Source organism: Argopecten irradians, chromosome 14 (assembly GCF_041381155.1).
Source record: "Argopecten irradians isolate NY chromosome 14, Ai_NY, whole genome shotgun sequence".
NCBI lineage: Eukaryota > Metazoa > Mollusca > Bivalvia > Pectinida > Pectinidae > Argopecten > Argopecten irradians.
The window spans coordinates 1,018,935-1,041,481 of record NC_091147.1 but is presented as its reverse complement, the minus strand read 5'-3'; the positions used below and the strand labels follow the sequence as shown (position 1 = coordinate 1,041,481).

Sequence of the window (22,547 nt, the reverse complement as noted above, 5' to 3'; positions counted from 1 at the left end):
CGTTCCTACCTCGCATAGAAGCGCCGTTAAAGGGACACAACTGCATTAATCCTATTCTCAATTAAGAGGCTAAAACGAGAGACGATCCGCTACTGTTCTTGGCCGATATCATAGCGACTGCTTGTTCCAATATTAAAAAGGAAATCTGTAGGATTCAAAAGAAATATAATTACAATTAATTAGTCCATGACGGGATACACACCATAATTAATGATTTATCTCACTTTTATTTACGATGACGTCAACATTTTTATGACGTTATCATATATTAAATCTGAATTGTCCTTGCATCATCAGTGGGGAATTTAAAGATAAACTAGACTATTTCATAAAAATTAATTTCGAATTTTTTGTTGTTATAGCGCCAAATGTAAATTTTTTTAACATATTGAAATAAACATTGGGAGAAACAGAATCATAGATCTGAAATAAAGCTATAATATATTATTGTTGTTTTTGAGTCCGATGATCGGTGAACTGATGTTTCTGACCTGGTGAATCACCTGTGGTATAGGCCTACTGAGTAAAATCTGAAAACATGGGTATGTTATTTATTTGCTATATCTAGATCTCTGGTACAAATATATGTGTTTCTGATATAAGATGTGAAAACTAATAATTGTGCCAAAATTAAGTGGGGTTTTCTTACAGTTTTTACCGCGTTGTGTAATAGTACTACTAAATGTACTAGGAGGACACCATTGGCTATACGAGTCGTCCATTATATATTTTAGGATTTTGAAGTGTAAATAAAACATATACGTGTAGTCAAATTATCAACAAAATAGATTGATAGGCTTATGAGAATCGAGAAAAGAGTTTGACCTGTTCGACATTTGTAAGACTAGTTCGAGAAAACTGTATTTATAAACAAGTTATGGGGTACAGGAACCATAAGTTCTGGAAAGATCTTAAAGAGAAAAAATCATGACATAGTTATATAAGTCGAGTCTGAACTTGTGGTAATAGTTAGATCATATCTCCATAAACCGGTGTAGCTGTAACCCTCCGGCGATCTAACTTTTACTATCACAAAGCCTTCATATCTAAACAATTATTTATACATAATATTAAACAAAAACTTGCATCATATTTCTTCCTTGTATGATGAATAATTACAGGAAATTTCAATAAATTGTATAGAGACGTTTCTAGTTATTTGCATTTAATATTTTTCGTTGATTAGATCTACGTTTTTATGACACGCCGGTTGCTTTTCATGTATAAACCGCTAAAGAAATTGTTCAATAAGATAAACTACAATAAGATAAACTATAAACAGCACTATTTACCTTACTTCAGTTCTCCTGGTACATGACAAAGGTTTTTGAGCTGGTCTCACGGTTCTCTTAATTATCAATAAACCTACACCTAAATAATCTACCGATCAATTAGACTAATATATTCAGGGTTAACAATATAGATGTTAGCATGATATATAATGTAACAAAAATATCTGAGTGTACTCTCACCATAAACCCCGATTTTTGTTTTATATCTTTAATTAGACTTATATATTCAGGGTTGACAATATAGATGTTAACATGATATACAATGTAACAAAAATATCTGAGTGTACTCTCATCATCTACTGTGATTTCTGTTTTATATCTTTAATTAGACTAATATATCCAGGGTTGACAATATAGATATTAACATGATATACAATGTAACAAAAATATCTGAGTGTACTCTCATCATCTACTGTGATTTCTGTTTTATATCTTTAATTAGACTAATATATCCAGGGTTGACAATATAGATGTTAACATGATATATAATGTAACAAAAATATCTGAGTGTACTCTCATCATAAACTGTGATTTCTGTTTTATATCTTTAATTAGACTAATATATCCAAAGTTGATAATATAGATGTTAGCATGATATACAATGTAACAAAAATATCTGAGTGTACTCTCATCATAAACTGTGATTTCTGTTTTATATCTTTAATTAGACTAAAATATCCAAAGTTGACAATATAGATGTTAACATGATATACAATGTAACAAAAATATCTGAGTGTACTCTCATCATAAACCGCAATATAGATGTTAGCATGATATACAATGTAACAAAAATATCTGAGTGTACTCTCATCATAAACCGCAATATAGATGTTAGCATGATATACAATGTAACAAAAATATCTGAGTGTACTCTCATCATAAACCGCAATATAGATGTTAGCATGATATACAATGTAGTAACAAACATATCCTGAGTGTACTCTCATCATTCAACCGCTATAATAAGATGTGTAAGCATGATATAGCAATGTAACAAAAATATCTGAGTGTACTCTCATCATAAACCGCAATATAGATGTTAGCATGATATACAATGTAACAAAAATATCTGAGTGTACTCTCATCATAAACCGCAATATAGATGTTAGCATGATATACAATGTAACAAAAATATCTGAGTGTACTCTCTGATTTCTGTTTTATATCTTTAATTAGACTAATATATCCAAAGTTGATAATATAGATGTTAGCATGATATACAATGTAACAAAAATATCTGAGTGTACTCTCATCATAAACCCCGATTTCTGTTTTATATCTTTAATTAGACTAATATATCCAGGGTTGACAATATAGATGTTAACATGATATACAATGTAACAAAAAAATATCTGAGTGTACTCTCATCATAAACTGTGATTCTGTTTTATATCTTTAATTAGACTAAGATATCCAGGGTTGACAATATAGATATTAACATGATATATAATGTAACAAAAATATCTGAGTGTACTCTCATCATAAACTGTGATTTCTGTTTTATATCTTTAATTAGACTAATATATCCAGGGTTGACAATATAGATGTTAGCATGATGTACAATGTAACAAAAATATCTGAGTGTACTCTCACCATAAACCCCGATTTTTGTTTTATATCTTTAATTAGACTAATATATCCAAAGTTGATAATATAGATGTTAACATGATATATAATGTAAAAAAAATATCTGAGTGTACTCTCATCATCTACTGTTATTTCTGTTTTATATCTTTAATTAGACTAATATATCCAAAGTTGATAATATAGATGTTAACATGATATATAATGTAAAAAAAATATCTGAGTGTACTCTCATCATAAACTGTGATTTCTGTTTTATATCTCCATAATATAAACAATGTAATCTAATTAATAAGTATTAAGCATTGTTTTGTATTTAGTGTTTTGTATTCGTTCTATTACGTAACATCACATTTCTGCATTGTATTTCAGTATTGTATGTACTTCAAACACGAAATACTGAATTTTCTTACAGAAATGACTGAGTCAGTCTTGAAGCATTAGTGTCCGCACATGCATGCATACCATTGAAAACCTTATATATTATATAATGTTGCATGATCAATCTAAATGGTTCGTTGTTGTCATATGTACACGTTGTATATATCTGTGATGCCCGGCTCTGCAGAATGACCTGTACTACACAACCACCTGTGAAGCCCTACTGACTCAAAAGTTAAATTCCTCTGATGAGAAATTTAATACTGTAATCATGCCATGCCGAGCCATTCAATGACAGACTTCAAAGTTTGCCAGTGGACTAGAGTGTCAATGTTCCGGACGCCGGCCCGATCTCATCTTCCGATCCGGATTGTTAATTGATGGGTACAGGTGCCTGCCTAACGGTGCTACTTTGTAATTAATTACAATTAAGATGTGCTAGATAAAAAATTGTTTCGTATTCGTTTGTATAACTATGCCGATTTATTGAATGCGTTAGGCGTAGGAATTTAAGTCAAATTGAATGTGTAATTGTCGTTTTATTACTTTTGTTAAAAATTCCGTTCATTGATTCCTGCTTAAATTGAAATGATTTCGCATTCAAACGAATTTTTGTTACCTTTGGTTGCTGATCAGTAAAACCTTGTATATGTTTAATTCCGCTATCTACAAAAATGAATGATGACTGTAATGGAATTAATACCCAACAAATCCTTTGGATTATTGTGATGTCAGGGTTGCCATATAGGTTTGGTGCCATTACTAAGTGTACAAACCCTTTAGCTTATTGTGGTGTCAGGTTGCATCATAGGTTTGGTGCCATATCCAAGTGTACAAACCCTTTAGCTTATTGTGATGTCAGGTTTGCCATCATAGGTTTGGTGCCATACAGTGTACAAACCCTTTAGTTATTGTGATGTCAGGTTTGCCATCATAGGTTTGGTGCCTATACCAAGTGTACAAACCCTTTAGCTTATTGTGATGTCAGGTTTGCCATATAGGTTTGGTGCCATATACAAGTGTACAAACCCTTTAGCTTATTGTGATGTCAGGTTTGCCATCATAGGTTTGGTGCCATATATGTACAAACCTTTGTTATTGTGATGTCAGGTTTGCCATCATAGGTTTGTGCCCTATACAAGTGTCAAACCCTTTAGCTTATTGTGATGTCAGGTTTGCCATCATAGGTTTGGTGCCATATACCAAGTGTACAAACCCTTTAGCTTATTGTGATGTCAGGTTTGCCATCATAGGTTTGGTGCCATATACCAAGTGTGTACAAACCCTTTGCTTATTGTGATGTCAGGTTTGCCATCATAGGTTTGGTGCCATATACTAAGTGTACAAACCCTTTGGCTTATTGTGATGTCAGGTTTGCCATCATAGGTTTGGTGCCATATACCAAGTGTACAAACCCTTTAGCTTATTGTGATGTCAGGTTTGCCATCATAGGTTTGGTGCCATATACCAAGTGTACAAACCCTTTAGCTTATTGTGATGTCAGGTTTGCCATCATAGGTTTGGTGCCATATACCAAGTGTACAAACCCTTTAGCTTATTGTGATGTCAGGTTTGCCATCATAGGTTTGGTGCCATATACAAGTGTAAACCTTTGGTTATTGTGATGTCAGGTTTGCCATCATAGGTTTGGTGCCATATACCAAGTGTACAAACCTTTGGCTTATTGTGATGTCAGGTTTGCCATCATAGGTTTGGTGCCATATACAAAGTGTACAAACCCTTTAGCTTATTGTGATGTCAGGTTTGCCATCATAGGTTTGGTGCCATATACCAAGTGTACAAACCCTTTAGCTTATTGTGATGTCAGGTTTGCCATCATAGGTTTGGTGCCATATACCAAGTGTACAAACCCTTTAGCTTATTGTGATGTCAGGTTTGCCATCATAGGTTTGGTGCCATATACCAAGTGTACAAACCCTTTAGCTTATTGTGATGTCAGGTTTGCCATCATAGGTTTGGTGCCATATACCAAGTGTACAAACCCTTTAGCTTATTGTGATGTCAGGTTTGCCATCATAGGTTTGGTGCCATATACCAAGTGTACAAACCCTTTAGCTTATTGTGATGTCAGGTTTGCCATCATAGGTTTGGTGCCATATACCAAGTGTACAAACCCTTTAGCTTATTGTGATGTCAGGTTTGCCATCATAGGTTTGGTGCCATATACCAAGTGTACAAATCCTTTCGATTATTGTGATGTCAGGTTTGCCATCATAGGTTTGGTGCCATATACCAAATGTACAAACCCTTTAGCTTATTGTGATGTCAGGTTTGCCATCATAGGTTTGGTGCCATATACCAAGTGTACAAACCCTTTGGATTATTGTGATGTCAGGGTTGCCATCATAGGTTTTGGCGCCCTATATACACAGTGTACAAATTCTTTGGCTTATTGTGATGTCAGGGTTGCCATCATAGGTTTTGGCGCCCTATATACACAGTGTACAAATTCTTTGGATTATTGTGATGTCAGGGTTGCCATCATAGGTTTTGGCGCCCTATATACACAGTGTACAAATTCTTTGGCTTATTGTGATGTCAGGGTTGCCATCATAGGTTTTGGCGCCCTATATACACAGTGTACAAATTCTTTGGCTTATTGCCATCATAGGTTTTGGCGCCCTATATACACAGTGTACAAATTCTTTGGCTTATTGTGATGTCAGGGTTGCCATTATAGGTTTTGGCGCCCTATATACACAGTGTACAAATTCTTTGGCTTATTGTGATGTCAGGGTTGCCATCATAGGTTCGGTGCCTTATATACCAAGTGTACAAATCCTTTGGCTTATTGTGATGTCAGGGTTGCCATCATAGGTTCGGTGCCTTCCTCCAACAGTAAGTAGATTTTGGCCTTAGATGGTTAGTTTTCCTACCAGCCACATTTCTTCCACAATCCTAAATATCCCTATTCGTGTTGCTGATAATGTCCTCAGCGTCTTCTGTGGCCAAGGCCTTACTGCCATTCTGTAGGATGTCTTTATTGCTCTTCACATTTACTCTTCCATTCGGTTCTGTTTCCATCCCAGTTTGGCATTCTTCTCTGGCTTTTTATAACATCAAAATAAATCTTAGACCTTTTAGTGTCACCTGTACACATAGATCCCTACACTCTCAATACATTGTACGTTGTCGTAAGAGATGAAACTTCATTTTCATAGTTTCTCCTGTAAGACTGAAATGGTTTCTATAATTAACTTGTTGGGCATATCTGTATCAGGATGCTCCAGAAACAACGTAACCTGTGGTTTGTTGACCTTTCTCTTGACCATTAAATGTTCAAATACTTAGATGTAATTAAACATACAAACGTGGACGAATAGATCCACTCCTCTCATTCATACTATCGTAGTACTGTTATAGTAGCTTCTATCGTAAAGCTCAGTCACTATCGTAACCTTTTAAGTAGATATGAGGCTTTTCACTTTGTTTTGATTGATTGTACAGCATTTTGGAATAGTGTTTTTTTCATGGAGTCGGCAGTGTTGTTTACATGTATGGCATCCTGTTCTCTTCGTCTCAGAAACATTGCGTTCATTCTCAAGGTTTTGCTGATTATTTACAATATCTATCAATGTCTATCCGTAGAAGTATTTCGTGCGTCGCTAAGGTTTGCACATCGTTTGCAACTAAATCAAGTATATTCTAAGCGTTTAAAAATCCTGAAAATTTATATTTAAATATCCAAGCTTCCTCGGACCAAATGTTAGGAAATAGACGCAAATGTTACCACGAGAACCAAGGTGTCGGATGGTAATACAATGTACAGGTAGTACACTGGCGTATGTATGTTGTTCATTTCAATAACAATTTAAATCGATATATGATCAGCTTGTCATGGAATTAAAATCTTATTTTAATAAAATAAAAATAAAAGACAAACTATTCACTATAAGGTCATTCAAAGTTTCACGACTTTAGTTTTTTCTTTACTCCCCAAAAATGTGGGCGTTTGTTTGGCGGTTACCATAGAAACGATATTGAAATGAGGGATTAACCGGACGAAATGCCTTGAAATTACTCTTTAAATTTGACACGGTCCTTTTCTGCTAGATTAGGTCAATTTGTCCGGAGAGGTGGTCAGTGGAGGACCATAGCACATTAAATGTCCTCACCTTGACGGACATAATTAGGCTCATCACTTAAATAGCATTTTTCTCATCTTCAAATCCGATTCATAAAATACTGTTTAAGTGTTCGAAGTCACACGATAAAATTTGGGTCTATTCTGAAGTTACAAAGCAATGTATAAATCTCCCGGCTGGGTGTGGGGCTGCCGTGGCCGGATATCTGGTCAATCTTACGGCGTGGTACTAGACCTTTATTGGTGGGAGTAGTAACAAGGCCAATAACAACTCTGTAAATTATACGCAGAGGGTTTGGAAATGTCGCTTGGGGGCGTAGGAAGCGGGGGGGAGGAATAAACGTTCCCCAGGACAGGGGGGGGGCAAACATATCTCTTTGCCCCCCCCCCCCCCCCCCACCCCCCACCCCCCCATTTTCGAATGTATATTTGAAAGAAAAAAATGTCCGCTGCGCGGCGCATTTCCTAAAACGTTCAAGCTCATAATGTTTAAACCTTTAATACTAGAAATTCAATACACATGAACTACACTTAAAATGTCCATTAATGGATTCTACGTACTACATTTGTATTTAAAAAATGTCTCTTAAGAGATTACTTTGTTTAGATGTCTTAGCAAGAGTTACAAAACAATGTGCCGATGGTTTGAAGCCGGTGTAACGTTGAAAATGGACCTCCGTTGAAAATTGACCATATGTCCTATACGGAATGAAATACTGATCGTTAATTTTTGTGTCAATTAGAAATACATTTACCTAAGTAAGCTTGATAGTTCAAATCCTGAGTATCGTGTATCCTCTGTCGGCGGTGGAGCATTTGGGGCGGATTTCACGACCATTGCATTGCTATATTAATATATACGAATACATCATTGACTTCCGTGTAAATGTAAAACGACAATGTGTTGTTATAGATAAGACATTGTGTTGTTATAGGTAAGACATTGTGTAGTTATAGGTAAGACATTGTGATATTATAGGTAAGATATTGTATTGTTTTAGGTAAGACATTGTGTTGTTATAGGTAAGACATTGTGTTGTTATAGGTAAGACATTGTGATGTTATAGGTAAGACATTGTGTTGTTATAGGTAAGACATTGTGCTGTTATAGGTAAGACATTGTGTTGTTATAGGTAAGACAATGTGTTGTTATAGGTAAGACATTGTGTTGTTATAGGTAAGACATTGTTTTGTTATAGGTAAGACATTCTACTGTTATAGGTAAGACATTGTGTTGTTATAGGTAAGACATTGTGTTGTTATAGGTAAGACATTGTGTTGTTATAGGTAAGACATTGTGTTGTTATAGGTAAGACATTGTGTTGTTATAGGTAAGACATTGTGTTGTTATAGGTAAGACATTGTAATGTTATAGGTAAGACATTGTGATGTTATAGGTAAGACATTGTGTTGTTATAGGTAAGACATTGTGATGTTATAGGTAAGACATTGTGTTGTTATAGGTAAGACATTGTGTTGTTATAGGTAAGACATTGTGTTGTTATAGGTAAGACATTGTGATGTTATAGGTAAGACATTGTGTTGTTATAGGTAAGACATTGTGATGTTATAGGTAAGACATTGTGATGTTATAGGTAAGACATTGTGTTGTTATAGGTTGGACATTGTGTTGTATAAAGACATTGTGTTGTTATGGTAAGACATTGTGTTGTTATAGGTAAGACATTGTGTTGTTATAGGTAAGACATTGTGTTGTTATAGGTAAGACATTGTGTGTTATAGGTAAGACATTGTGTGTGTTATAGGTAAGACATTGTGTTGTTATAGGTAAGACATTGTGTTGTTATAGGTAAGACAATGTGTTGTTATAGGTAAGACATTGTGATGTTATAGGTAAGACATTGTGTTGTTATAGGTAGACATTGTGTTGTTATAGGTAAGACATTGTGTTGTTATAGGTAGACATTGTGTTGTTATAGGTAAGACATTGTGATGTTATAGGTTATAGACACTTGTGTTGTTATAGGTAAGACATTGTGTTGTTATAGGTAAGACATTGTGTTGTTATAGGTAAGACATTGTGTTGTTATAGGTAAGACATTGTGTTGTTATAGGTAAGACATTGTGTTGTTATAGGTAAGACATTGTGTTGTTATAGGTAAGACATTGTGTGTAGAGACATGTGTTTATAGGTAAGACATTGTGTTGTTATAGGTAAGACATTGTGTTGTTATAGGTAAGACATTGTGTTGTTATAGGTAAGACATTGTGATGTTATAGGTAAGACATTGTGTTGTTATAGGTAAGACATTGTGTTGTTATAGGTAAGACATTGTGATGTTATAGGTAAGACATTGTGTTGTTATAGGTAAGACATTGTGTTGTTATAGGTAAGACATTGTGTTGTTATAGGTAAGACATTGTGTTGTTATAGGTAAGACATTGTGATGTTATAGGTAAGACATGTTATTAGGGTAAGACATTGTGTTGTTATAGGTAAGACATTGTGATGTTATAGGTAAGACATTGTGTTGTTATAGGTAAGACATTGTGTTGTTATAGGTAAGACATTGTGTTGTTATAGGTAAGACATTGTGTTGTTATAGGTAAGACATTGTGTTGTTATAGGTAAGACATTGTGTTGTTATAGTAAGAATTGTTGTTATAGGTAAGACATTGTGATGTTATAGGTAAGACATTGTGTGTGTTATAGGTAAGACATTGTGTTGTTATAGGTAAGACATTGTGATGTTATAGGTAAGACATTGTGATGTTATAGGTAAGACATTGTGTGTTATAGGTAAGACATTGTGTTGTTATAGGTAAGACATTGTGTGTTATAGGTAAGACATTGTGATGTTATAGGTAAGACATTGTGATGTTATAGGTAAGACATTGTGTTGTTATAGTAAGACATTGTGTTGTTATAGGTAAGACATTGTGTTGTTATAGGTAAGACATTGTGTTGTTATAGGTAAGACATTGTGTTGTTATAGGTAAGACATTGTGTTGTTATAGGTAAGACATTGTGATGTTATAGTAAGTTGTTGTATAGATAAGACATTGTGATGTTATAGTAAGACATTTGTTGTTATAGATAAGACATTGTGTTGTTATAGGTAAGACATTGTGTTGTTATAGGTAAGACATTGTGATGTTATAGGTAAGACATTGTGTTGTTATAGGTAAGACATTGTGATGTTATAGGTAAGACATTGTGTTGTTATAGGTAAGACATTGTGTGTTATAGGTAAGACATTGTGATGTTATAGGTAAGACATTGTGTTGTTATAGGTAAGACATTGTGTTGTTATAGGTAAGACATTGTGTGTTATAGGTAAGACATTGTGTTGTTATAGGTAAGACATTGTGTTGTTATAGGTAAGACATTGTGTTGTTATAGGTAAGACATTGTGTTGTTATAGGTATTGTGTAAGACATTGTGTTGTTATAGGTAAGACATTGTGTTGTTATAGGTAAGACATTGTGTTGTTATAGGTAAGACATTGTGTTGTTATAGGTAAGACATTGTGATGTTTATAGGTAAGACATTGTGTGTTATAGGTAAGACATTGATGTTGTTATAGGTAAGACATTGTGTTGTTATAGGTAAGACATTGTGTTGTTATAGGTAAGACATTGTGTTGTTATAGGTAAGACATTGTGATGTTATAGGTAAGACATTGTGTTGTTATAGGTAAGACATTGTATGTAAGACATTGTGTTGTTATAGGTAAGACATTGTGTTGTTATAGGTAAGACATTGTGTTGTTATAGGTAAGACATTGTGTTGTTATAGGTAAGACATTGTGTTGTTATAGGTAAGACATTGTGTTGTTATAGGTAAGACATTGTGTTGTTATAGGTAAGACATTGTGATGTTATAGGTAAGACATTGTGTTGTTATAGGTAAGACATTGTGATGTTATAGTTAAGACCGATTCAGAACTCATTATCTTTAACTTACACGTGTAACGACACGTTAAAGCTGTTCCAACACCGACAGAGCATAAACGATACCCACCATTTAAACAATCATTGGTGTTTAATTGTATACATATGTCTAATTAACACAAAAAATATCATAAAATAATTATTTTGCTTTTGACGCACGTGCAATCAGTACTTCATTCCAAATATGACATGGTGCCAGGTAATTTTTTCGGGATGCAATTAATTATTTTTAATATTTTTATCTTGAAATAAAATAAGAAGCTCAAACTTTTCACTGGCGGTAACGGTGTAAAGAAAGTAACTTTTGTAACTGAAAAAAACTTAATCGTCTGCTCCTGTTTTTGATAGAGAAAAAATACCATTTGTCAGCGGTGGAGCATCTTTAAATAAACATAAAACATTTTGACATGACGGAACACATTCAACATATAACATTAACATAATAAAGAATATAATGGAGCAATCTAACAAATACAAAACAAGATGAGGCTGAATGATATGGTATCCGTGATATGGAAATCTATTTTGAATGGTAACAAAACACTGACATTAACTCCCATAAATATATCACAGGTAATTTGAACAATAAATCGTGGTTGTGTTTTTATAAACATAGAGTCCGCTATAGTTTTGCCAGTTACCGCAAGATAAGATAGTAATACTACATAATTAAACAATGCTAATTAGTAATTACACACCTGTGTGTATAATTATTAACTCTTTGTTGTGTTTAACGATACCAATTAGTTTAAATGTATCTCTTACACCTGATAATGGCGGTTTTCTCACAGTTTCCGACTGCCACACATGTTTTTTTTAGTTGAGTACATGTATAAGTAATACTGCTAATGATTTCTAACACCTTATCAATTATCAGGTACCGTATTATATCAGTAATCACTTTGCCTTTGGGATAACTTTCAGACACATACTTGTTAACTATCGATTATCCTACAGAGTTCGGAGTTAACAGTATAATATTATATTGAAATCTTTGATCTGCACTTGATTACTTTCTTTAGCAAATAATATTTCAAAAACTGAACAATCTTATTACAATAAAAATGAATCTAAGTCCGGCTCATTATGTCACAGGCACTGTAACACAAGTGTCAATGCCCACTATCACTATATCGGGGATGTTAAAGTTCTATAAAACCTGTTAGTGTATGATATCTCTAAGTTTCTGTTTCTCCAAAGTTACGATGACGTCACGTTTAACATGTCCGTTTTCGTTTATAATTACGATATATAGATGTAGGCTGTCATGCTTTGTGTTATCGCATGTCGTGTACAATATCTCAATATATTAAATAATACACACAAGGCGCTACGTACATGTCTTTAAAATATTACAACTAGTGTTCTGTCATATCCAATGAGCGCACACGCCACCATTAAACAACACAGCATCATTTCCTTTAGTTACAGGATTTATCGATTGCAAACCAAAATGAAAGTGGCAATCGTTATCGAATCTGTAGAATCGTTTAATTGCTTTTTAATGACGAAAGGGAAAAATTGAGAATCGCTATAAAACTCGTCTGGTTTCGAGATAAAAGTATTCCGTCTTTTGCAAGGAGTGTAGTTTTAGAACTTTTCTGTAAATACTTAATTTCAAAAAGAATTTAGAATTGATGTTTTTTTATCAGCTAACGCTACTAATTAGCCGAAGGGAAATCAGACAAAATCAGCTGCCTGTTGGAGTAGACTGGTCATAGACCATAAACTCTACACAGAACAAGCCTCATAAAGTCCTTATCAATCCCAGGCCCTACTCCCATACACTATTATAATAACCTCAATTCCATATTTTTATTTTGTAACGGAGATGTCAAAGTCACGTTTTCGCGGATTATACTAGAGTACACCCAAACAGGGAGGTGTCAACATTCACAAACAAAATACCCTTTGACACGGGATATCAACGATAATTCTCTAATTTCTAATTTCACCATGTATTTTGTGTAGTGTTAAAAGCCGCGTTTACACTTCTGTCATAAAGCTAACAGACAAAGGACGCAAGGTCAGCCCTAAAGCAACACCGGCTCTAACATGAAAGTCCCAAATAGGGACATAAATTCGCACGTGATGCAATTAACACCGAGGGTGCTATTGTCACCGAGTCCAGAGTCATCTGCCATAAATCTCTAGAAATTCCTTTAATTCTAACAGGCAGTTTTTGTGTTATTTCAGGGACCTTCGGGCCTATTTGATTAAAGGGACAAGGGGCGGACCCGGAATGCGCGAACCAGTCTGTCCTTTACTCCGATACATGTCTACACGTTCGTGCACAGAAGGGCGATTTAATTTGTTAAGAGACAGTTTGTTTTAAAATAGATTTGTTTTAACTACAGTAGTGTGTTGTTTGTGGACACAGGTGTCTTCATTACTCATGGACTTGATGATTTCACGGATATAAGACTACGTCTGGTAGTATGGTAAGTCTGTTTTACATTTATCTCTTTGTAGAATTAATTAATATTAATGTAGAAGTGTACGTGTATTTCAAATCTTCTGTAAGTGATTTTTTTCTGTATTTAAATGAAAAAACAATAACATAATTTGTAGATACGAGAATAGATATGTTATTAGCACACAGCAATTTGACGTTAGATACATATACCTGTAAAATGTATAGCATTTTTACTATACATTATTATCAGAACGTCAAACTCCTGTGATATTGGCAAGAAAAAAGTATGTACTATATGCTGAGAGGAGCTAACATTTCAGAGCACGCATTCTACCGTATTATAATTTATGCCAAAAAGATAAGAACCCTCATAGAAAGCACTGATTTTTTTTAGGATTTCTATAAATAATCATAATGACGTCCATTTATATCTGCATAAAAAACAAGTGGACAAAAATTTAATTCCGGGATTCCTCATCGAAATTCAAATTGTGAGTGTACATGTACAGTTTCAATTGATTATATTTTAGAAATATGTAACATGAAAAATTCGAGATATTCGATAGCTACAGATTGTAATTTAGAGTATATCTATTAAGATTGTGATATATTTTTAATATTCTGTGTACCGTGAAAATCTACACCATGGTGAAATTGACAAGTGTATTTAGGTCAGTTTGACAGGCCCATATAAGGAGATCTAACCAGTACACTTAAATTACCACATCAATAATCTATATAAGGTCATAATCGATTATTGATTGATTGATTTATTATCTGAGTATCTAACAGGGCAGTTATAATGTCTATTTATATATCATGAATCGATATATATATATGGATGCTCAATCCATAATGATATATACTCGATATGGTATCGATCGTTACGGTCAATCGCGATCGGTGATCACCAAATCCACTGTAAAACACATAATTATACAGATTAATCGGTGATCACACCAAATAATTCCCCGATATTCGTATCCATGCAGTTTCTAATCATTTCTTTCTAATCAGTTTCAATGAAATACATCTACTTCACCATGGTAGAACAGCATTGGGAAGATATTTATTTAAATGTTGACTGTCAAATGCATTATGTAACATGAACAACTGAATAAATAGCATGTGTCAGCTTCAATGTTCAACAAAACGAAACAAAGGAATATCGATCTTCCTTCAGGATATTTAAAACTTTTCGACTCTTGTTTAAATTTTAAATATTTTCTCAAGTGCCATGCACAATAGAGGAGTGTGTATGCTGATTGTTACAGCACTAATATTGATGTTAAACATCTTGACTTTTATTGACAACAAACAACTCTGTTTACTCACGTAACTGGCTGAACACTAAGAGTAAACATGACTCGTGTAAAACGTCCACTCGTTAAAAGTATCACCTATTGTTCAGAGAGTATCACTCGCCTAACACACAACATAAATAAATGATCTTGTCCAATATTGTGTCATTATATGTTTACATGTGGCGCGTGTCACCTTACGTGTTAACCTTTGACCCCCACTGGCTATATGAAGGTCCCTGCAGGGCATTGTGACCTCTCACCTGACCAGTTATATATAGGTGATTTGTCCCTACCTAACACATCATAAATCTTATTAATGCTACAAAGTATTGACATTGTTAATCCGGCTCTGCAGGAAAGTCGGACATCAAAAACGGCGAGACTTTGTGAAACTAGTCATAAAACAGGAAACATGTATAGGAGTTACTTTGAAGTAAGTTAGAGATAGAATCTTATTACATAATCACTTTTTAATTTCTTTATGTGTTGATCTGGCGGATTGATATTTAACAGTTATAAAATTAGGATGCGTGTGAAGTTACATCACCGCGAGCAATGACGGACAAGGAACACTATTTATTATTATAGCCCAATACTCGTTTGAAGTTGTTATTCGCTGTCAAAAATATTCTACAATGAAAAATTTGCATATGACGTCATCATGATATATCATACTAAGAACTAAAGTATATCTTCAGATGGTACTTATCTTAGGATCATAGTTTTTATTCTGACGTGTAATTAACGACTGCTGTGCTCGTTTTCAAACTTGTGGAAATGCTACAACGCGTGGATTAATATCAAGTGAAGATTGGAGTAATGCTCTGACAAACAAAGAAGAAATAATTCTGGGATTTCGAAGTAAGAAGTTAAAAAAAAGGGTGTAAGAACCATTCCCACGACATGAAAACAGATGTCCGATATAGAAACAACACGTGTCCGTATAGTATCAACGTTAACACTAAAACATAAGATCGCACAACTTTATTTTTTTCCACTGTGCAGGTGTTATATACATGGCACCGCAGCCAATTTCCGGCTCTCGTCTCTGATTTATGGTGGTAAAAACAAGTTGAAATAATTGTTTAGACAATTGAAAAAATAATACTTTTTGTCATGTTATTTTGGTCCATTTAAATGGTTAATGGAAATAATAGCTGCTTGAAGTATCGACCACGTGACTATTATTTTAAGTAACATTTTACGTTCACGCCCCAGTGGAGAGTCGGGCTCCCACCTGCATGTAAATTACACGTGCAAATGGAAACCAATCATTTAAGTCCACATGTCATTATTCATTTAACGATTTTCTTAATTGATTTTCTACCGTAAAAATCTGTTTGTATTCACATCATTGGAGAAAATGTTTTATTTTGGTTAGAACGTTTTAACGTACAGTACATGCAACCTTCATGTAAGACTCACATTCGTTTTAACAACCTTACAGGTACATATGTAAGACTCACATTCGTTTTAACAACCTTACAGGTACATATGTAAGACTCACATTCGTTTTAACAACCTTACAGGTACATATGTAAGACTCACATTCGTTAACGTAGTTAATTAGATCAATAAGTATTCATATTAACCACCTTCGTTGTATTTACTAGTTATTTATATTTCAGATGATGGTTTGGATATTACTTCTGGCTAGTTTAGTTTGTACTACTGGAGCATGGGACGCGACCCCGGAGGTCGGCACATTATTCCCGAGGGTAGGGGATATACCTCAATACGCATTTTTCCACGAGGAATACCTTGACGTCCCACCGTCAAACATCACCGAGGCTATAGATGTGGACATAAAATCAGCATTCCCGGTAAGTTCAATAAACTTGGCATATATATATATATAACTTGATAAAAATGTGTATTTATGTTTCTGGTATATACAAATCAATTGTTATTTACATTTGTTTTATTATGAAAATCACTCCCTTAGACGGCTTATCAATAAGCATTGTTTTACTCATTAATTGGTCACAGTAAAAGTCCCAGATAAAAGATATGATAAAACTTGGGACTTGTGTAAGTCTAGCTGTATTTAGGTTGGATTTAATAACTCCAGTATATATGGCGTGATTTCACACTGTCCGAGATACGCGTACTACAAATGAGCCCAAAAATATTACCATAAACCTATGTTATGATGTATATTTCTAATACCTTGTAATTCAAATAAAATTTTAATAGCAATTTACCTTATATGGTAGGCTATTTAACACTGTAGCCCACAGCGAGTTTGCCGTGTTATTATACTACAAATTCGTCGCATTTGATATACAAGTCTCCGTGGCGCAATCGGTTAGCGCGTTCGGCTGTTAACCGAAAGGTTGGTGGTTCAAGCCCACCCGGGGACGGTCATTTTTTTCAATTATTTTTTTTTTCTTTTATTACTGTTAATTAAGAATTCATTAATATTATGTTATTATATATTTACAATTACAAAAAAATTATGTTGTCATATTTCATCTACTACTGATTATATATATATATGATGTATTATGAATCTCTTTTAACATTTTGATTTTTATCATTTAAGGGAGATGTCACTTGGATCGAGTCCCCTAATGAAAACTTTGTGTTGTACGTCTTGGCTTATCGTAACAGTTACGTGGACTCTTCTGAACCGAAAATACAAATCGAAGCTTCACTGACTTCCGGGAAACTAGAGATTCGGATTAACCCTATGGAATCTCCTATACCGAAAACGTTAAACGTTGTACCCCTAAACGGGGCCGGATTGGTGTCGGTTAATGTGTTTTGTTTAACGTTGGCTGTTCTGGGCAGCACGCTTGACCACCGTGTGGGTTTATTACTGGGGATAGTAGTGTCCGGAGCCCTAGTTTCCTGTATGGATCCTCATATTGTGTCGGGAGGCACTAAATGTCACGTGACTATATACTATCCCAGGTAAGTCATACTACCTATTTATTCAGTGAATCACAATTATAGAATATTTTTTATCTTTATGGCCTTCCTTGATACTCCAGGGGTTACTATCACTGACGCTGTGGATATAACTTTAGTGATAATATCCCCTGGAGTATCAAGATTGGGTAATGGTGAGGATAGGGCACATCACATCACTACAGCTTTTGTCTAAAATTGATTCTATGAAGTGTTATTTATCTTTTTATCTATTTGTTTGTTTATATGTTTTTATAAGTCTGATTGTTTGTTTTTTACTGCAAATGACTGTGTGATAATATTTCTGGTCAAACTCGCCTTCCAAGTAATTTCATTGTGATTAACATTAAATTGTTTTCACATGTCCACAGTACGAATCTCTCGAATTGTAATGTAAAACCTTACATCTAAAACGCATCCGGAGACAAAACCAATGAATTAAATGTAAATCAATACGTTAATTAGAGTATAAGTGAAAAGTCATTAAAAAAATGTTGTATTTTCCTACAGAAACAGCACATTTTCCAACATGAGTATTTTTGTACCGGAAGGAAACATCTCTGTTCCACCTAAGGAGAACTGGCCGGCCGATATCTGGTGTTCCACATCCAACACTACAGACGGTAATTAAATATACACATCTGGGGCTGAGAGGGGTGGGGCTTGAGGAGGACATACTGACGGTAAATAGACATCTTTGGTCGAGGGGGTGGGGTGGGATTCATTTTACACGGACGGATTTTAATAATTCATTGAGAATCAACTCGTCGGTATCGAGTTACGTAAAACGACGTTACTTACGTACGATTACGTCTGATCTTGATGTCATATATTCTCGTGATTAAGTGACGTAGCATGTTACCGAAAGTGCGACTAACCGTACCGACAATGTCGTTTTTGTATCTCAAACCCCCGTATTGAACTGCTTCACAACTTATACCTAAACATAATAGAATTATATAAAAGAAAAAAAAGTTCAAACTTTATAAAACGGTCATGAATTTCGGTTTTTCAGAAACTATTGAACTTTAGTCACATTAATTACCTTTTCCACACTCCCTTGTTTTTTACTATACGAATTATTTTTGAAGACCTATACATATTGTTTTGTATTATAGGATGCCCATTCTGTTGCCATGGTAACGGATTTTGTGGTCCAGGCAATCTTTGTACCTGTCGAGGTAACTTTGACAATGAGACTAACTGCGGTAAGTTTTTCTATACAAATCGTTGGACGAAGGGAAGTAACTCTGACAAATTATCTAATTAACGTTAGTGTGCGAAACATTAATTAAAAAAATAAATATGGAATGAAAATAAATCACCAATATGCACTAACATTTCTAAATAATTTTGATCATTACGCCATTTTAAAGATTCCGGATTTACATTTTTTTCTTTTTGTTTTCAGAAAACGAATTGAAGCCAGATTTCAAACTCTATACAGGAAGGATGGATCCTAGACTAGCAAGATTTGATTCTCTAGATCTGTACCGACATTTAATCATCGGCAAACGTCGGGATGACGGAGTTACCCGAATCGTGACAGAAATAAAGTCACGTGATGCAGGTGGGAATGAAATTGTGATCGGTGTTAAAAAAGGGAGACATATTAAGGACATAAGCGTGACCGGAATTGACGGAGGCAGAATTCACTGGATTAACTCTTGTAATATTCTTGTGACGTCACCAGAAACCAATAAACCAAACAAAAGTCATTCCACTATCATCAACACGTGCGGTTCCCGTGAAGAAAATAAAAATAATGAGACAAAGAAAAAAAGAAAAAGAAGGAAAAAAGATATAACCATTCTGTCTATCAAAAGAAAATCTTTCGACACATTTATTGAAAAATCATCGCAGAACACTGCGGAGCCTCCAAAAGGAAATGATTTTTTGTCGGCCAGTTTTAAAGTTTTAGGAGTGGATGAAAATCACTCCAGGTGGAAAAAAACTTTTACAAAAGTTCCCATTAATGTCAAACGTTGTGGCGAGGGAGATTTATCGTCTACAGTCTTTGCAAGCGTTTTAGTGAGACAGAGTGAAGGTGATATGATGCCGGTGTTGGAATACAAGGCAATCGCAGACTACTATCCCGGCAGTTTCTATGTGAAGTTTCCCGCCAAACAAAATACAGACAACATATTAACACATGGAGACACACACCCTGTGCGCATGTGTAATCACTTCCGAAAAGCATCACTCAAAGTGTGTCACAAAAATAAAAGAGTGTTGTCTTCTAATATAACAGAAAGTTGTAGTTCACTTTTTGGTGGGACAGGCCGACAGAATGTTAGTGAGGCCGTCAGACAGAGTGCCATAGACACGTGTGAGCGTGGATACATTGCTTTAAAATCATACTGTGATAACGCAGCGCTAATAGCTGACTCAAGTCAATGTCTAGACTCCTTTACCGAGCAGGAAGCATTCCACGTGAGTGAGGAAACTTTTGTGATATTCCGAGTTGTATTTCCGGACGGACATGTCGTCCGCTCCCCTGTGTATAGATTTAACAACAGTGCTGCCCACGTGACACAACCTGTCGTGTTAGAGGGTGTAAATGTAATTCCAAAAATATTAAATTTTAGTATAAATCCTCCAGACCCACGTCCCAACCAGGGGTACGAGGCCATCATCAGATACCGGTGTGTGTCGGACACAACTAAACTGCACATGCGCGTAGAAGGTGATGACAGTTATACCAGTGACGTCACATGCCATGGTAACCAGCAGTGTGACTGCTGCACTCTCCATGTTGCAGGTGCTACTGCGCATGTTACAGACACAGTAAAAATAGAGTTATCTGATTCTACTTCCGGTGTAAATATTACTCAACAATATCGTGTGATGTTTTAGCTGTGAATTAGTTTTGTTATTTGTTATGTCTAATAAAATTGTGATATAAAAAATCGAGTCTTGTTATCATTGAAAACAGCACGAGTACTTGTGATGAAACTATTGACTGGGCCTCTTTTTTTTATTTAAGTATAATATTGATACCATTTCAGTGCTACTTCTAGACCATGAAAGATGTCCTGCAACGATAGACACTGTTTCGTGATTGAGAGGTTGACAATACTGTATTGGGGAAACTTTCTACATCTTCGTCAGATAAACGACGACGCGTCTTTTCATTTCCAAATCTATCATTATACTCTTAAAATATAAAGGTTCAGCAAAGGGGAATAACCCATAAACAGAAAGGGTTATAATTATATCCCTTAGACCGTACAATATGTAATCTAATTGCACCCATATATCCATACACAACAACACCTTATAGTACCTCACAAGCCGATGTATCTGGTGTTTCGATCGGTCACCAGTTGGGAGTGTAACTTTTCCTTATGTTTCGTTTCTCACTTTATTACATAATCCGTCTGATATCCGATGGTTTCGAACAGCTAATATTCTCAGCATATCTTACGAGTGTAATATGACCTGTTCCATTTGCTTAAAAATTATTGTCTTCATGACAAATACAATAAAGTGACGCCAGGAAAAAATGACTGCGTCAGGATTTTCGAGGACAGCAGGGCAAAATGTTGGTATCCGATAAATTAACGCAACACATTTAACATTGAGACTATTCGAAATTCTTGTGGTTATATGTTAAAAGGAATCTTATTTGTGTTTATGTCATATGAGATTTTATGAAACTCATCTCCTCGTCAAGGCTCGCAAAAAATAAAACTTCTTTGACTCGTTCCATACAAGAGGCACATGGGCTTTAACGGTCACTTGAGTTCGGATGAATAAATTTTACAAAAGAGTTAGCATTGAGTCCTGAGTTATTTTGAAATGCAAGAAAATCAAGAAGATTGATTTTATAACACTGGTAAAACTGTTGAGTATTTTACCACAAGCCGGAACGTTTTGACCTGAATAGAGTGGTTGAACTTATTGTTCTCAACAAAAACAATTAAGAGTTAATAAGATTAGTGTATAACGGGGCTTACGCTTCCTATAGAGTGATTATATTTGCATCCCAAGGTCAAAGTAAAAATAATGAGTGTTAATACTTCTATCAAGTCTAACAGGTCAAATAAAAGTCCGTTCTATTAGTTCTAACCAGTCGTCCCACCCCCTTAATGCTGAGCGCTTATAGAAAATGGCGTGTCCCAGCCAGCGAACAAAACCCAAATCTGTCTTCACAGGGACGAGGCGCAACTGAAGGTCAAAAGTGAAGCGGTGTTAAGGGAAAATGTCAAAAGTGAAGTGGTGTCGAGGGAGAAGGTCAAAAGTGAAGCGGCGTTGAGGGAGAAGGTCAAAAGTGAAGCGGTGTCGAGGGAGAAGGTCAAAAGTCAAGCGGTGCCAAGGGAGAAGGTCAAAAGTGAAGCGGTGTCGAGGGAGGTCAAAAGTCAAGCGGTGTCGAGGGAGAAGGTCAAAAGTCAAGCGGTGCCAAGGGAGAAGGTCAAACGTCAAGCGGTGCCAAGGGAGAAGGTCAAAAGTCAAGCGGTGCCAAGGGAGAAGGTCAAAAGTCAAGCGGTGCCAAGGGAGAGGTCAAAAGTCAAGCGGTGTCGACGGAGGTCAAAAGTCAAGCGGTGTCGAGGGAGAAGGTCAAAAGTCAAGCGGTGCCAAGGGAGAAGGTCAAAAGTCAAGCGGTGCCAAGGGAGAAGGTCAAAAGTCAAGCGGTG

At 35.3% G+C, this 22,547-nt stretch overlaps 1 protein-coding gene and 1 non-coding gene across 2 annotated transcripts in view; both read left to right on the top strand.

Moving 5' to 3' along the window:
- Positions 1-20,803, top strand: part of LOC138308343 (uncharacterized) — a 93,304-nt gene extending 72,501 nt beyond the window's left edge. Inside the window, exons 3-8 of the mRNA XM_069249336.1 lie at positions 13,474-13,718; positions 16,626-16,820; positions 17,543-17,913; positions 18,421-18,533; positions 19,029-19,118; positions 19,322-20,803. Of these exons, the coding sequence (XP_069105437.1) occupies positions 13,716-13,718; positions 16,626-16,820; positions 17,543-17,913; positions 18,421-18,533; positions 19,029-19,118; positions 19,322-20,766 (2,217 nt within the window). The 5' untranslated portion in view covers positions 13,474-13,715 and the 3' untranslated portion in view covers positions 20,767-20,803. The remainder of the gene's footprint in view (positions 1-13,473; positions 13,719-16,625; positions 16,821-17,542; positions 17,914-18,420; positions 18,534-19,028; positions 19,119-19,321) is intronic.
- Positions 17,287-17,360, top strand: Trnan-guu (transfer RNA asparagine (anticodon GUU)). Its single transcript has one exon. It is a non-coding gene; the product is annotated as a tRNA-Asn (tRNA).
- Positions 20,804-22,547: the final 1,744 nt, after the last annotated feature.